We start from the raw sequence: 17,471 nt of genomic DNA on the forward strand, positions 1-17,471 counted from the left end.
CCCGTGATAATATTTTACAGTTTGCCATCTACACACATTAACCCTCATAAGCCCCTATTTTCCTGTATACGTTAGAGTTCCCTGGGGGTAAAAATGACCCCAGAAATTAAAAGTGTGATTAAAAATATATATAAATTTTTAATGATACAAATAATATATCATTTTTTTTGTTTACTTCCCATCTATACAATAATGCTGTGTTTTGGGAGATATGAAGTACTTTTGTACCTGTTTACCTCAATTCCTCAACTACACCATTAGCTTGCCTGTAAAATATATTTTTTATGAAAAATATCTAAATTTGATTTAAATTGTTTTTAGATATTGATCTAGATGTAATGTGTTGAATTTGACCATTTGGTGTTTAGGAAAAATCTGTTTTATGGTTACACTTTAGGAAATAAATCATTTTGACCAGCAGATGCCCATAGAGACCCATTCATTTTACTGGATGTTGCCAACTGCTCGACGACATCAATACTTTAGTGAAACATTTTGTGATTTTATGTTTACAAAAACATTAGAAAGGACATTACAAATAAAAACTTTAAGTGTTATCTCTTTTTAGTGCATATTTTCTGTGTTTTAACTGTTTTTTATAGGCAATTTTAGGATGTTTACACTAAAATAATGTTTAATAATAACTGAAACAACATTGATATGCACAACACTTATATGACAGAGGAGTTAGTTATTTATTTAACACTTTTGGGTCATTTTGAAGCTTAAAGGGTTTTATGGTTACTATGGGAGTGGATGGTGACAGAGGTGGTCACCACCATTCACCCCAGTAACAAAAACAACCTAAAGAACCATTTAAAAAAAAATTGTTTGGAAGAAAAACAAAAAAAAAACATTTGGTGTTCAAACGACATGAGGGCGAGTAAATAATAGCTTCGTTTTTGGGTGAACTTTCCCTTTAAAAAATTTGAGGCAGGATTTTTACATTTGGTTACTTTGACAAAAAAAGACAGATATACAAAAATTATCATGTTTATGCAGGTCTTTTATAACAACTTTTGCTGTTTAATATCAGTACAATAAAGTCTGTAATTTGTGACTCATTAATCTTGTTATTAGAGCAGGGGGGACTCAGTAAAGATGTAAAGATGTAAACGTATATGAAAAACAAACAATCAATTACAATAAAACGCAGTAATTTAACACTCGTAACTTAGAACCAGACTGCAGTCAATCTTCTACCTGCCGTCAAGAGCTTTATCACGAGCAATGACTGCCTCATCAAACTTGATCATAAGTGTGGTCCCCTTATGCCAGTGAACAGTAACTTTTGCTGGGAAGCCACTGTGGGTTAAAATAGCTTCCACGATGCCACCCGTAAAGGCTGCACAGTTTAAAGTGCTGTTCTCTTTTGGGACTGATATGTAGGCATTTATTAGTGGTTCCTTTTCAATGATGTAGTACGTTTTGTCATCATCATTGGCTTGTTCCAACTTGTCAGCTTCCTTGCCAAACAATGATTTCCATACATTTACCTAAAGAGAAATAGAAAGAGGGTTAACACCTGTAACATATATAAATATTAGCTAAGCAATATTCAGGGAAAATACCTTAATAAAGAGAAGTATGTTTAACACTTTGGTCTCTCTTTTTCCATTTTTCTCTCTCAACACAAGAACATCCAGGAGGCTTGCTCCAACACCCTGACCCATGTCAGCCAACCGGGCCTGGAGCTCAGACACCGAATAAACGCGGCTCTGGCAGTACTGCACCATCTCGGAGAACAGCAACGCAAACGCGCTCACGCTCACTTCGGTCTTGGGACGCGTGAGCGAGCGCTCCAGGATGGCAGATTTGCCTCGCGTGAAGCGAACCTCCATTCTGTTCACACTAAAGACGAATTAAATCTCTATTTGAATGAACGTGATCCCTTGAACCCTGAAATATAAGAAGATATGATTTATGTTATAAACAACAAAAAATTATACGTTCTGCAAATAATATTTACGAGTAATACGACGTTTCACTGCACAGTCAGTGTATTAATCCAAGATGTCATTGTTTACGCTTATTATGTGTTGTGTTGGTGGTTATATATAATGGCGTTTCCTGATAAGTACGGTATGTTCTAGACTAAAATGTAATGGATATGAATATAAACAGATGTTATTTAATTTTTACCATTTAAACATGCATTATACACATAATATTTTGCGTTTACCTAATGTTTCGGCTTTCAGTTCCGGATACGTGAAGCCACAATTAGTACAAATCCTGACATTGAAAGGTGACAAAATATTTTCAAAATAAAAGTAGGAGGTGCACCCATAGATATGTATATAAAGGCTAGATGGCTCAAGGCGGAGTCAGCTGTGTCGTCACTTGGCGGCCATCTTAGGTCAGTGCTGCCATAGTGCTGCTCCCTGCTGCTGTGGACGGAAGGTGAGTGACATACGCCAACTAAAATGCTCGTAACTTGCTGAATTCTTGACGGATTTACAAACGGTTTGGTTTTTTACAAACGTTATTAACGTGGCTATAATTCTGGATGCTTTAACATGTTTCATGATTTTTTTATTTATTTTTAGTATACGTATTCAGTGTCATAGGTACATCTTTGACGTTTATAACAAACCAATCCGTTTGAAAATCGGTAAAAAATTAAGCAAGTTATGGTCATTTAAAAGTACCTGCATCATTAAAACTCAATGCTACGAGTGAGCGAGCGACCTGTCCTAAGATGGCCGCCAAAATGCAGACGTTCCACTCAATTGGCCATCAGCGCGGACGAGCCATCTAGCCTTTATATACATATCTATGGGTGCACCTGTGAGGGACGTTATCAAAATTTTGATTTTCTTTTAAACAAATACGTGTTTTGAAACAACACAAAAAAAGTGTTGTTCTTTTAAATTTCTGAGAAGTCGATGCAGTAAATGTTAACAAATTGTCAGTTAAACTCAAAGACTTTTATTTTGAAAACTCAAAGTAAGTGACTAGGTTGCCGTTTGCTTATGGTGTAAGATTTTTAATTGTAAACTTCTAACCGGCGATTTATTGTCATCGGTATTGCAGGTATGTACATTAGGTATCGAGATCTGTACAATTAAAAACTGCATTGCAGTTTCGGAATTCAGCATTTTACGTACACTTTTTTTTATAAGCCACAAGTTTCTCCCCTTTTTCTTTGAAAGACTGAATTTTCAATGCAAGGTATCAGACTGATTCCTGCGTTTAAAGGTCTCAGACACTTTGCCACAACTACGATGAGGCGAGCAGGTAAAGCTCGTTTTCATTGACTATTTACAGTATATTTACTAAAGCATGTTTAAGTGGAATTAAAATTCAAAGTCTTTCAATGGCACTTAATATATATAAATATACACTAAATATATATATAGTAACTAATGACCATATTCATAATAGTTAAATATTCTTGATTATAACTGGCTTATCTGTGCTTTAAAATAGTGTCTGAGTTCCAGATGACTGTCCCATGGGGAGAGGTCAGAGGTCAGGTTTGGGGTCCTGCTCATGGTCGGCCGGTGCTCTGCTTGCATGGTTGGGCAGACAACAGTGGAACTTTTAATAGGCTGATCCCACTTCTTCCAAATGGTGTCGTATTTCTGTACAATTCCCATTATGACGATTCCCATTGATACAGTCATGCATTTAGATTAGGTATGATCTCATCTGTTCTCTATATCATTCCCAGACTGGAGATTTGTCGCCATTGATTTTGCGGGTCATGGCCTGTCCTCCCATAGGGCTGCTGGTTGTTTTTACCTCTTTACTTTGTATGTGGCAGATGTTCGGCGAGTTGTTGAAGGTTCGAAGTAACTCAAGATCTTTGATTCAAATCAGCAGATGCTTTCATCATGTACTATATGTGGCTGGGCAGAAATGCATTTGCTTTGTCTTTTAATTGATTTGCAGCTCTTCAATGGAAACGATTCTCCATAATTGGACATAGTATGGGTGAGTTGAATCTGTTACGGCCGTCTTCATTGACGTTACAGAGATCAAAGTTCTGTCTTTTTCTGCGAAAGGTCAGAGGACCTCACACTACAGTGTGGAAATGATTTACTATTTCAGTTTGGTATCGTTGTAGTATGTTACCTGGTTCAGATTTTTCAGAGCAGGATCAGTCATGATCAATGTATATAAAGAATATTCTTATAAAAATATTAATTTAGTGTAAACATTGTGTTTTTTGATAGGTGGGAATGTGGCAGGAATGGTGAGTATCCCTAACAATGCTGTTTGTGTAGTGCAGAGACTGTGTGGTGTGAATGTAGTGTGATATCACTTCCTTCTGGTTTTCCAGTTCAGTGCACTGTACCCAGAGATGGTCGAATCTTTAGTTATCTTGGATTCTTATGGATTCTTACCAACCAAAATGGTAAAGATTAAGAGCTCTTATTAAATACACTGCATAGATGTGTTTAGGCATTGATTCATATTTATTTCCATTTATTAGAATTCCATAATGGATTACATGCAACAAGGGATAGATCAGATAGTCCAATATGAAAAAGAGTCGGATGAACGGACAGAGAAGGTGTACACGTATGAGAATGCCAAACAGAGGTGAAACATACATTTACTTGCAAATTATGCCATGTATGCAGGGTTCCCGCGGGGTCTTAAAAAGCCTTAAAAGCATTGAATTTATGAATTTGGAAATAATACCTTAAAAAGACTTAAAAAAGTCTTAAATTTTGATGTCTGGGTCTTAAAAATTGTGCTGTATGTAACTTCTCCATATTGTATTTTTCCTTAAAAGTTTCTTTGTCAACCACATTTTGATTAAATCAGGGATGCAAACACATCGCTTTTCGGCGCCTGCGCCTTTTTATTATTAATGGCATTTTGGTTGCGAGCACATCGTGTCTCTCCCGATGAGTCTGCTGTACGTTCACATGCTCTCTGTTTCTCGATGAATTGGGTGCGACATGAAGCGAGTTTCAGCGTCACATGTTTCTGAACTTGAGCAGAGTTGTATGCATAGAGGTTTTCACGGAGGACCAGGTCCGATTAACATTATGTGTAAAACCCGAGTCGATAGGAAAACGGCCGTGATCAGAGTCAGTCAGCGCTAATGTTCACGTGCAGTTTCAAGCTGCGTGCCTCCGTTTCTATTGCGATAACAACTGGCTTGGTTTGAAAGTCACGACCACGCGCTGCACTTTCTTTCTCCGTCCCTTTGTTTAATAATGTTATTATTAATGAACCATCTTTTTATATCTAAAAAGTTTGCTCAAAGATCACAAAGATGTTAGCAAAAAAGCAATGTGAATGTTAATTAAGCCCATTGCACGAGCAAAGATATAAGAAAGGCAAAGCTGTAATGTAAAGTCACCAGTCACTGGGACAGCAAGTAGACTTTTGAATCTAAAATAATAAGTGGATTAAGCTCTTTTAATATGCAAGAGAGGAATTAAAAGAGGCACTTTTACTGCTTCTGCTCTATCTAAAAAAGGAAAGAAAACTACATAAACCATAACACACCGATTACATTTATAATCTCTAGACCTGCACTTTCTATCATTAATATACTATACATATTATTGTATTCAAAAGAGTTTGATAAAAGGGGTCATCTACACAAGTATTGTTTCATATGTCAGTGCAAAAACAGTAAAGTGTTTTGTGATGCTTTGACAAACATTGTCAGCTTTGTTCATTTATGGTTGGATTTATGAAATATAATGTGAAATTAATATAAATTAATGCAGCCAGATGGAAGGCCCTGGATACGTTGCAGGAGGTGGCCAGGAAGAAGAGGAAGAAGGAGTAAAGCAAGAAGAAGTGTTAGATAGTTCAAAAAGAGTTTTGGTTTAACATAAAAATGAAATTGAATATTCCAAATTAATGTCGGCGTCTTTTGATTTTCGAATTTCATTTTTCTCTATATACCTAGGTTGGTAGGGATGGCAGGGGTCTGTGGCAATGTAGCCTAAGTATCTGGATATTTGCCTGGGTGTGAGGGCTTAGATTACCTTTCTCTTTTTTGAACATACATGTGTTTGCATCTCTGTTTGTTTAATAAAGTAGTATAAATAAAGAGTGGCGGATCCAATAATTGAGAACGCAACACAGTCCCGGGTCACAGTACAAAATACTGCGAACACGTGATACCTTCAGTAAATGAAGATCACCACAACCATAGACTGCAACACAACACAGCAACAGGCAAAGGAGAAGCGGGAAAAATCAAAGAAAATCTCAGAAATTCCTTAACAACTTAACATTGTTTGACAAACTTTCTTGTGGCCTACTGAAAAAATTTTTTCACACTTGCTTGGCTTATCATCTTTTTACCCATTTCACATCGGAAAAATAAATGAACACAAGTTTAAGTATTTTACTTTTTCTTTGCTGGTAGGGACGTGAAATGGGTATTAATTTTTTATACAAATGGTCTTAAAAAGGTCTTAAAAAGACTTGAATTTAACTTGAAGAAACCTGTAGGAACCCTGTCACATTCTGTACCTTTCTGCTGTTTTTTGTAAATCTTATCAGGTTTTTGGATTGGTTAGATGAATTTATTAATATCTATGTTCAGGATTGTTTATTTAAATATAGTTTTTTTTAGATCTGTGAAAAATAAAGGCATAATAAATCATACTTCTAAAAATGCAGAAATTATTTTCCAAATTTGACACCATCTAGTGGTCGAAATTGTTAATGGCCTTTTCCAAGAAGGATGGTTGATTATATTGTACATACTGTATATGACCATTTACGCAATTACTGAAATTTAAAGTAGTGCTCTATTTAGTAGTACTAATTTATGTAAATAATTAATTATGTGTTTTATTAATAGGGCTGTCAAACGATTAATATATTTGTTTGCATAATATATTTGCTTGTGTATTGTGTGTAATTATTAAGTGTATATATATAAACACACACATACATTTAAGAAATTTAAGAAACATGTTATTTATGTATAGTTTTTTTATTTATATATAAAATAAAACATATCAAAATCTAAACTTAATATATATATATATATATATATATATATATATATATATAAATGTAAATGTTTCTTAAATACATGCATGTGTGTTTATTTATATATACAAAATACACACACAGTGCACACACATATATTATGCAAGAACAAACCTTTATTTTGTATGAGATTTATATTTTGACATCCCTAATTTTTAACAAAAAAGTCGTTCGTCGATGTTTAAACAAGGAGGATTTTTAACTGTATGTTAATCCACTATTTGGGCAGTATTGGAGCGAAATATCATCTAATTTATCAGACAGTTTTACCAATAATTCATCACTAATACCAACTCCTAAAAACAGATCTGTAGTATTAAAGGGATAGTTCACTAATAATAAAAATTCTGTCATCATTTAATTACCCTCAAGTTGCTTTAATCATATATAAATGTCTTTGTTCTGCTCAACACAAAGGAAGATATTTAGAACCAAGCAGATCTGGGGCACCATTGACTTCCGTAGTAGGAAAAAAGTATACTTCTGGAAGTGAATGGTGCCCCAGATCTGTTTGGTTATTATAATTTTTCAGTTTTGTGCAGCAGAAATAAGAAATGTATACAGGTTTAGAACAACTCAAGGGCGAGTAAATGATGATAATGATTAACTATAATTGGAAATTGAAAAAATGGGACTGGATGTCTATATTTTCTGCTGTATCACTGCTCTTTGACACCACAAAATGTCTCTTTTTAATATTCATTGTTCAGATAATATTTTTGTGTCCTCTCTCTCAGGTTAATGGCTGCAAACCGTTTCCTTACTGAAGAGTCTGCAGACATCCTTTTAGAGCGAGCAGTTCGGGAAGTTGAGGGAGGTTAGATATATAGCGCTCTATGGGTAACATTTATAATGAAAATGTCAGCCAATCTCATGCTTGTTCAAAGTTTTTTTTTATAGTAAAAAAATGCTTCCCTTCTCTTTCAGGTGTGGTATTCAACAGAGACTTCAGAATTAACCTGGTGAGCACTTTCTATAATAGATATAAAAATATGCATTTATATGTATAGTCATACTCCAAAATGACATCTGCCAAATACGTGACCCTGCTTGTGAAATTCCAGCTAAAGTCATTTTTTTCATAAAATCATCCTACACAATGTAAAGAATATGTTGTGAAAATATAACCTTGATATATTTAATATTGACTAAGGCCATGACAAAGATTGACATCAATGAATAAAATCAAACTTTGATGCTCCTAATCTAATAATTAGGTCAGGGTCACATACTTTATGTCATTCATCTACAAGTCACTATTAATGACTTACAAACTTGTGATGGGTTTTTTTTGTGCCAGAGAAACATAGCAATGGTTACGCTGGAACAGAGCCTGTATATGCAGTCTAAAATTCAAGCCAGAGTGATGTTACTCAAGTAAGTTCAGCTCACTTTAAAATGCTAATACAACATGTTCAAAAGAAACACCAATGACTTTCACAACATTGATCACTGCTTGTCCACACCGTGTTATTTCTAATAATCATGACAGTAAAGGAAAATATTTGTGTATTGCTTTTGTTACCTACCTACTGCATTGAGATTCAAATAAAAATTGGTGTTTTTTTCCTCAGGGCAAGCCAGGGGTTTGATAAACAGTTCCCTTTTCATTACGGATATGCAGATGCCCTTCAGAAGGGTTGGTTAGAGCAAAAAGTGAGAATACACACACACACACCTTTATTATAATTTTTGTATCAGATTTTATGCTCACTTTTGGGGCCATATGTATTACGTATATAGATTTTGTTTGATAATATTCTCCTGTTTCTTCACTACCTCCTCTTTAGGCCACCATTGTAGACATAGAAGGAGACCATCACGTTCATCTCAACAACCCAGAGATGGTAGCCCCCATAATCACTGATTTTCTTCAGTCCCACAGTACTGACCAGGCAAAGAGTGACAGTGAAGGACAGACTGCCAAATTATAACCCAAATGCAGCATACACATTGGCTAATTCCTTTATTCTTATTACTAATCACTAAACGCTTAATTGTTTTGGAGATTACAATTTTAGGTTATCTTTTATGAAATTTTTTAACAGATCAATGGATTTTCGGATCCAAACTATTAGCTTTTCTTGTTTGGTGATTAGTACCCCTACTCTAGTGATTTAGGTGTGCAGGATGTTACCACCTGCGTATGTGGACAGGGTTGGGTTTTCATTATACAGATTTGGGTAAAGTTGTTTTTTAGAGCAACAACATTCAGAGCAATTCTGCAAAACACCTGTCTGTATAAAATGTAATTGTATATCCAGACAGACCCAGATTATTATTAAATCCACATTTATGAAATCAATACGGCAGCCACCATCCTTCTGATGGTAACTCAAATTGCTTAAAAAGAACAAACTTTTGTGTTGTTTGTGTTTTGTTGTTTACGCTGTTGGTTTTTGTTGGGACAGTTTGAAGATGATAGTTACGTTTCCCACTGTTCTTCATCAAACAGACGACTTTAAATGTCTGAAATGTTGGTGCTTGTAAATGTCTAAACCAGAACAAATGTAAAAAAGTGCCTTTAAGTTTTTATTATTCTATGTCTTTTATATTCACTGAAAGACACATTAATATAAAAAAAACATAACACAAACAACTAAAACTTGTTTCTGTTGTCTGTAAAATATATTCAGTTAATTTTGTGTGGAATTATGAGGTTAAAGGGCCAATATAAATCTCAGGTGTGCCTGGAATGTGTCTGTGAAGTTTCAGCTCAAAATACCCCAATAATTGTTATAGCATGTCCAAAATGTCCCTATTTGACCTTTAAATGCAAATGAGCAACTGCTTTCTGTTAAAAAAAGATCTGATTCCTGTTAATACAGTCTAAGACAAAAGTATATTTAGCCACATTAGGTCCTACAACATAACAAAAACATTTAGAAAAGCTTTTGAGTAAAGTTAACAGGTCAATCAGTGACTGTGGGTGAGGCTTTGTTAGTGTGACATCACATTAACTCTTTCGCCACCAGCGTTTTAAAAAAAAAGTTGCCAGCCAGCGCCAGCGTTTTTCATGATTTTTACAAAAGTTTAATGCCTTCCAGAAAATGTTCTTCTTTAAATATATAAACATACCCTCTGCTTTCAAAAAAAAAAAAAAAAGTTTCATCCTACCTTCAGTGGTTCTTTTGTAATCAGCTTTTGAATATGGGTACGTTTCTGCAAAAACACCACATTTTGAGCAAAAAGCAGAGATAATTCCATTTTTGTGACGGACTTTTCATAGAGATCCCATTCAGAGCGATCTTTAAAACAGACACGGACATGCAGCCGCTTGCCATAGGGCAATACTTCCGGGTTTAAAAAGTTGCGGAAGGGCGCCACCTGGTGAATAATAGCGGTATTGCTGAAAGCCGTGTTTTCTCCTGATTGACGAGATATCTCGACGAGATCTCCTGATTGACGGGATATGTCTCGACGAGATATCTCGTCAATGGCGGCGAAAAAGTTAATAACCGTCAAACCATCATTTCTAATGAGTCTGCTTTGGTTTAATGGGGATTAAAAAAGGAGGAGTGGGTGGATTTTTTTCATTGTTGGTGTTAACACACTGCAAACACACATTATGTCCAAACATTCATATTATTTGCATAATGTGTGCCCTTTAGGGATTAAGGTGTATTTGACTCGTTTCCAATACAAATATAAAAAAAATTAAATCGAGATACATTTACTTGAGAAGGGTGAAATTACCAAAGATATTAAGGGGGAACCTAATTTATTGCTAAAAAACAACGTTATTTTGTGTATTTGGTGTAATACAATGTGTTACAGTAAAGAACACATTATTTTTCACATACCAAACATTTTTGTAAATCCAGATTTCCCTCTTATCCTGAAACACACTGATTTTGTACAAAACTCATTTAAAAAGCTCTGTTTCCCTGATTGGCCAGCTAATCTGGACGTTGTGATTGGCCTGAATACCTCTGACATCAGCCGGAAATGTGACGCTCCTTATCATGTTTGAAAGGTTTAGTCAAAATGCAATGCTAATCATCATCAACTTTTTTGTTTTTTGCTTCAGATTTAGTTTCCCAGAATGCTTTGCTTGACGCTGTTATTTTAGTTTTACTCTGTAAAGACAAAGACTTTAACTTTGAACAGAATGTTGCCAGTAAATAACATAAATTTCAATCTACGGTAAGTTACCGGCAACCAGCTGCAAGTAGCACTGTAATTTCTATGAATTTTTTTTTACAGTGTACTTGATTCAAGTTATTTTTTTACCATATTGGCATTGTTTTAAACATAAATTTACTTGATTTTACTGAAAAACAAAACAAAAATGCAAAAAATCTTTGCAGTGAAAGTAAAAATGTTAGAGTCATAAACATCTTGTATAGTTGTGGTATAGTTATATTATATTTGTCCAGTTGTGTTTTGTTTTTTGAGAATATGCTTATTGTGTTAATTCAATCAAGCATGTTTCAACTGCTTAAATACAGCTAGTGATGTAGCATCTTTCATCTGCATGTGTCTGCGAGGAGGAGTATCAGTAATATGGAAGACTATTTTGGGAAGTGTCAGTCATGTTAAGCTGTTTGTGCTTGACACAGTGGGGTTGAATAACGACATTTCACGAGTAATAACCTTGAGGTTCGCTTAGCCCAAAATTGAATTTAGCTGTGACCATCATTCACATTTCTTAAAAAAGCTAAGACATTGTACTAGATAGATGACATCCTGTGTGTTTTACTTAACAAAGACATCATTAAATCATGATTTTGGTTGGAGTATCCCTTTATGAAAACACTACTCTTATATTGTAGGATGAGATTTAAAGGGTTACCAAAAAATTATGTAACTTCAGCTCAGACTCTTTCTTCGTCAGAGATGTTTCCATGGTTACCCACCCTCCCATCCGGAATGGGATGGCACAGCTTTGACAGGGAGAGAACGAAAGCAAGGGTGCAAGAAAAACCCTCATTCCATAACATCAAATAAAATGCGATTTATGAGAATTTATGAGAACCATTGAGCTCTTTAAATCAGACAATACAGTCCACTCAGCCCTGTTTTGGCACTTAAATAAACCCAAAACATAGCTGCCAACAGACCACCACAGAAGGACTGCAGGTATGTGGAAACCCGTGATGCATGTGATGTGTGCATGTACAGAGAGACTTTAGAAAGTCAATCTATTTAATATTGTAAACATCTGTTATCAAAATATTCATACTTCTTTTTCTTTTGTGTGTGTGTGTGTTTGAGGGGGTGTTTGGTGGGGTCTTGGGTGTGTTACTACTGCAAAGTTACAGTATATGGATCATGCAACAATTCATTTACTCTACACTCGGAAAAAAAATGGTGCTAAATAGCACTAAAATCTCGTAATCATATAGGGGAACCATTTTTAGTGCTATATAGCAACTGGGAAGCACCTATAAAGAACCACCCGGGGGTGATATAGCACCATTATAGCACCAGATATGGTTCTATATAGCACAATATGGTTCTACACAGGTGCTACACTGGTGCTATATGGCACTTAAAATGGTTCCCCTATGATAACGAGCTAGGGAACCACTTTTGGTGCTATTTAGAGTGTACGGTAGGTATATTTCACCTGGATCTGTTGTATTCTGAGAAAAAAAGTGCATATGAAGAGTTTCGTTGCAAAACGAGATAACTCAGTTTTTTTAATTTTTCAGAAATCTCGTTTTTTGGTTGTGCATTCGAATTAATATAAATTCAACTGCAGTTGGTTTGTTTTGATTGAAACCTTCATAACTTAAAAAATACAGCTAAGTAGCACCATAAAACAAACTAATAACATGATAACATAATAATAAACATGTTTTGACAAAAATGTTAAAAACGGATTTATCTCGTTTTGCAACGAAACTCTTCATATATTGTCTTGTCTATCTCTGCTTTGCTTCGGAGGAAACAAAATGCCTTGGATGTTTCTGGATTGGTTTGTCCCTGTCTATCTGCTGGTCTCTGTCCTCGTACTGGCTGGTTTTGGAGCATGTCTGTATTTCCTGGAGCCGGGTCTTCAGGACGCTCACAAATGGAACAACAAGTCAATGAGACGCCAACCCATGGTCCCCATGAGGCAAACACATTCCAGGGACGACGACAGCAATGCTTTGCTATAACAAAAGGATCAATGAGACTTTTGTGCTAAATCATGTATTGATGATATTTAATCAAAATTTATTTTCCATTTACTGAGTTTTTATTTGCGACTATAAGATTTGGGTATGTTGTGAGACAGTGGGGATTTACACAACAACAACAGATTATTACATCAAACATTGTATGTTACCCAGTCTGTGAAAACAGCTGAAGCATTTTTGGGAATACTGTTTTCTACATCATCCTGTGAAAATATAATCTTGATATCTTTATCACATATGATTTGGCCAAAAAAAGTCTGTATTGGCCAGTCAGTGTATTACTTAGACTATTTTAAAGCAAACCATACAAAACCCCATCTCACAGTTATAGAAATTTTAATTTAAACCAAACCAACAATCTATTTACCACACTAAGATTTGTTTCTTTGCCTAGACACTTTACATAAAATGGACAAATATTCCAGGTCATGATGGCAATGTTGTTTTAATTTTAGAATATGCACTGAAAAAAATGATTCATTCAATTTACTCAATTTTGCAATCAATTTATTTAGTTACATTTAAACAAAAATTTGATTGCAATCACTTACCTTAAAAAAATTTAGTAAATTGAATGAATCATTTTTTTCAGTGGCCTGAAAAATCTGGAAAAGCCACATCCTGAGATACAAATAATTGAGATACTAATTGAAGAATATACTTTTAGCAGTGTTTATTACTAAACACACTGTTTGTCATAAGTCACCAAACTAGTGATAGTCATTTGTAACTTTGCAGCTACTGATAAACTGCCACACGGAAAAAAAAATTATTCATTCAATTGACTCAATTTTTCAAAGGTAAGTGGTTGCAATTAATTAATTTAAGCTACATTTAAACAAAAAAGATTAGTAAAGTAAAATACAACAAAAAACTTTCGTTTAAATGTAGCTTAGATAAATTGATTGCAACCACTTACCTTAAAAAAATTGAGTAAAGTGTATGAATTATTTTTTTCAGTGCCATATTTCTCAAGTTAAAGGGATAGTTACTTAAACATTTTAATTTTGTCATCATTTACTCACTTAAATGTTTTTACAAACCTGTATAAATTTCATTGTTCTGATGAAAACAAGAAAAAATATTTTGAGGAATGTTTGTAACCAAACCGATCAACGGCCCCATTGATCTCTATAGTATTCTTTATTCCTACTAAGTCAATGGGGCCTCTGATTGTTTTGGTTACAAACATTCCTCAAAATATTGTCATTTTTGTTTATCAGCACAAAGAATTTTTATTATTATTATTATTTTACTTTTTTTTAACAGAACAAAGAAATGTATGGTAGAGTGAATAAATTAGGACATAATTTTCATTTTTGGGTGAACTATCCCTTTAACTGAAAACTTGTTTAAGGTGAAAGGCACATAATACCAGAATACCTTATTTGATTTGTATCATCTATTTTAATGTGTTATCTTTGTAAAAACAATGATATACTAAAAACACACTTTTATTAGTGGTATACCATTGCTATTTAAGGTCCTGGATGTATGTTAGTTATTCTCATGTTCCAGTAGTTTTGTGTGAATAAAGTTAGTTTTGGACTGATACATTATCTAGATTCAAACCAGTTTCGTCTTTGTAGGTAAATACTGATAAACTTGATGGTTTGTTATCACTGCCATGTATATGCACAACTGTATTATCAATTATAGCATGTTTTACCTGTTTAAGCATGTCTGCTATTTTACAAAGACTGTAAACAAATGAAATAAATTTGGAGTACTTCAGTATATATCTCCCCTTCATGTTTTTTTTAACTCCAAGAGTTTAACAAAATCTGCCACTGCCATTTAGCATCGTGAAGAGAGGAGAGTGGGTGAATGGGACAGTGGCGCTTCAGATGAGAAGAATGGAGGGAATGTAAGTCTAGTACCCACCACTTCCTGACGCACTCGTTCCTCTTCATTTCCCAAGCTTTCTTCTCCAGTAAACAGGCTCACAGGTCAGTAATTATATATCATATGAGTATCAATCTATAATAAATCTAATAATTATATCTGCTAATCAAATACACTTCTTTAAATAACCTCATTGAATTTTGAATCTGTGCATTCTGCAGATGCAAAACCCTCTAAATGCGTCTGACATTTTATCTTGTAAATGAGCATTTTTATTACGCTCTTATGTTTAGTTTCAGTATTTTCACTTTAATGGCAATAAAAAGGTTAGTCAGTAATTGAAAGATCTGATTTTCACAAATCTCATTTCATTGGTATTTAACAAATTTGCCTGCAAAACAAGTGCATGCTAGCTTTTTTGAGCAAAAATATCAATTTCTTTAGACAAGAGTTGCAAAATCACTACAGATGCAACTGTCTATAAACATTGCAAATGATGTAAGTCAGAATGTAAAAATGAAACCACACATTAGGGGGCGCTGTGATCCACGTGACTGCCACTTTTAGGTTGTATTCAGGAACCCATGCACTTAGTGGATTCTGCCAACAAAACGTTACTTCTGAATAGCTTGAGGTCAGGATTAAGTGTATTTAGTGGAAAGGTGGGGTTTAGAGGTATTTGCATGACTTAATCATAAATCTACAGTATTATGGAACAAATTCATTTTGTATCGCACGCTTATACTTTTTTGTCAATTCAACAGGCCGTCTTAAGCTACAATGAACCCAAAGGATCTAGACACTACCGAACACACATTAACTGCAAGATCTGCATCTCCAACAACACTTTCCGTATCACCCTCCCTCGACACACCTTCTCTTCTCTCTGCAACACTCTTGCCAAATAGTTCTTCTCCATCTCGTCTCTCACCCTGTCCACTTCCCTCCTCCCCTTCTCGCCTCAGTCCATCTTCTCATTTTATTTCATCTTATTCTCCGGTTCGTTTGTCTCCTTGTCCCACACCTGAACTATCTCCATCACCCACTAGTCCATCCTCCCATGAGCCTCTTTCTTCTGTCATCTTCAAAAAGCCCATCCACATTACCTCCTTTAGTCAAACTGGGGGAACCCTGGAACACCACAATCAGATTCACAGTTCTCCACCCTGGTATGTTTTTTTACAATATACATGTTTACATTTTATGTGTAGTGAGATCATGCTTGTATCCAAGGTGACTTACAGTGCATTCAATCTATATATTTATGCATTAGTACACTGTAAAAATGAAATCAAATCAACAAAGATATCAAATACAGTTAAACTATTTCAACTTGTTTTTATAAGTTATGTCAACTTATCACAAGTCATGTTATGAGCTTTGCATTGGTAATGCAATAATTTACACTGTCAGAAAAAAACCTGTCAATGGAGCAGTACCCGTTAAAATAGCCTTAAAGGGTCATTTATAGTGGCGCGTAAGTTCTACGCCATTGTCCGGGGGGCTAGTCAACTGGCGGTCATTATCAGATTTAAAATCAGCGTGGCTACTTTAAAGGTGCAGTGTGTACATTTTAGTGGCATCTAGCAGTGAGATTACAACCAATGGCTCAGCAAACGTAAAGAGAAGCTACAGTAGTCACAATAGAACATGTTGTCATCTAAGACAAAACACAGTAGTGACAAAATGTGCTCTGTAGAGCAGTTTGTCCATTTAAGGCTACTGTAGAATCATGGCGGCACAAAATGGCGACTTCCATGTAAGGGGGCCCGCGGTGTATGTGTATAAAAACGGCTCATTCTAAGGTAATATACACATAACAGTTTATTATGTAAGGTCTTTATATACCACTGATAATATAGATATGTATAAATTGCATTTCTGTCATTAGATCCTTCTAAAAGTTACACACTGCATCTTTAAAGCCGTCTTTACACTGTACATGACAAATGACGGCGGATAACCCGGAAGTAATTGCCTTTGGAGAGTTGCAAAGGGGCTGCGTGGGGTGCCGACCATTTGCAAGTGTGTAATTTTTGTATCCAACTTGATACTTAAAAAAATGCTTGTGCAACTACACCACATGCGACACATAATAGGTGAAAGTTAAATATATATATAAAAGGTAAAAATAGGGGTAAAAGTTTGGCCCGCATCATATTTAAATTTTTAAATCTTGTCCTCAAAGAAAAGTGGTTGAAGACCCCTGCCGTAGGCTATGCGTTGGCTGTGTGAAGCTCTCTGTCATTGCCACGCACCTAATATCTATCAAGAAATTTAACAACGCGTCTGTTCTGTCGCAAGTGCTGTGATTGGTTTGCTAAAAGAACCCCTGTCAGGTCAAAAACATCTGCTTCGCATTTCTTGATGTGCATTTTTGCTTGCGACAGTAAGCGACAGACCCTAAAAGTTATCTTGTCAATTAAGAGAAAATATTTGCATAAAAAAGTGTTCCTGATGATTTTTATATTAATCTGCTTAGCCAATTTATGAAAAAAACTGAAGCCAAAACGT

General features: G+C 35.1%; 2 protein-coding genes and 1 long non-coding RNA gene across 4 annotated transcripts; 2 read left to right on the forward strand and 1 right to left on the reverse strand.

Annotated features, from left to right (window-relative positions):
- Positions 1-979: 979 nt before the first annotated feature.
- Positions 980-2,278, reverse strand: LOC135746641 (trafficking protein particle complex subunit 5-like). The gene is made up of 3 exons (XM_065265286.2): positions 2,183-2,278; positions 1,572-1,899; positions 980-1,496 (listed from the first exon to the last, which is right to left on the reverse strand). Exons 2-3 carry the CDS (start codon positions 1,839-1,841, stop codon positions 1,200-1,202), a joined length of 567 nt encoding a protein of 188 aa, XP_065121358.1. The 5' UTR covers positions 1,842-1,899; positions 2,183-2,278; the 3' UTR covers positions 980-1,199.
- Positions 2,279-2,437: 159 nt separating this feature from the next.
- Positions 2,438-9,851, forward strand: LOC135746639 (serine hydrolase-like protein). Of its 2 annotated transcripts, XM_065265284.2 has the most exons (13): positions 2,438-3,036; positions 3,156-3,240; positions 3,433-3,576; positions 3,677-3,790; positions 3,898-3,939; positions 4,182-4,201; positions 4,289-4,363; positions 4,442-4,551; positions 7,722-7,801; positions 7,912-7,946; positions 8,285-8,361; positions 8,559-8,640; positions 8,775-9,851. In XM_065265284.2, exons 2-13 carry the CDS (start codon positions 3,168-3,170, stop codon positions 8,916-8,918), a joined length of 996 nt encoding a protein of 331 aa, XP_065121356.1. In that variant the 5' UTR covers positions 2,438-3,036; positions 3,156-3,167; the 3' UTR covers positions 8,919-9,851. The 2 variants fall into 2 exon arrangements, with proteins under 2 accessions (XP_065121356.1, XP_073670319.1); XM_073814218.1 differs by lacking the exon at positions 2,438-3,036 and having other exon boundaries at positions 3,081-3,240.
- Positions 9,852-11,857: 2,006 nt separating this feature from the next.
- Positions 11,858-14,846, forward strand: LOC135746659 (uncharacterized). The gene is made up of 2 exons (XR_012336619.1): positions 11,858-12,066; positions 12,202-14,846. It is a non-coding gene; the product is annotated as an uncharacterized lncRNA (long non-coding RNA).
- The last annotated feature ends 2,625 nt before the right edge of the window (positions 14,847-17,471 follow it).

This window comes from Paramisgurnus dabryanus, chromosome 4, assembly GCF_030506205.2.
Source record: "Paramisgurnus dabryanus chromosome 4, PD_genome_1.1, whole genome shotgun sequence".
In the NCBI taxonomy this organism is placed as follows: Eukaryota; Metazoa; Chordata; class Actinopteri; order Cypriniformes; family Cobitidae; genus Paramisgurnus; species Paramisgurnus dabryanus.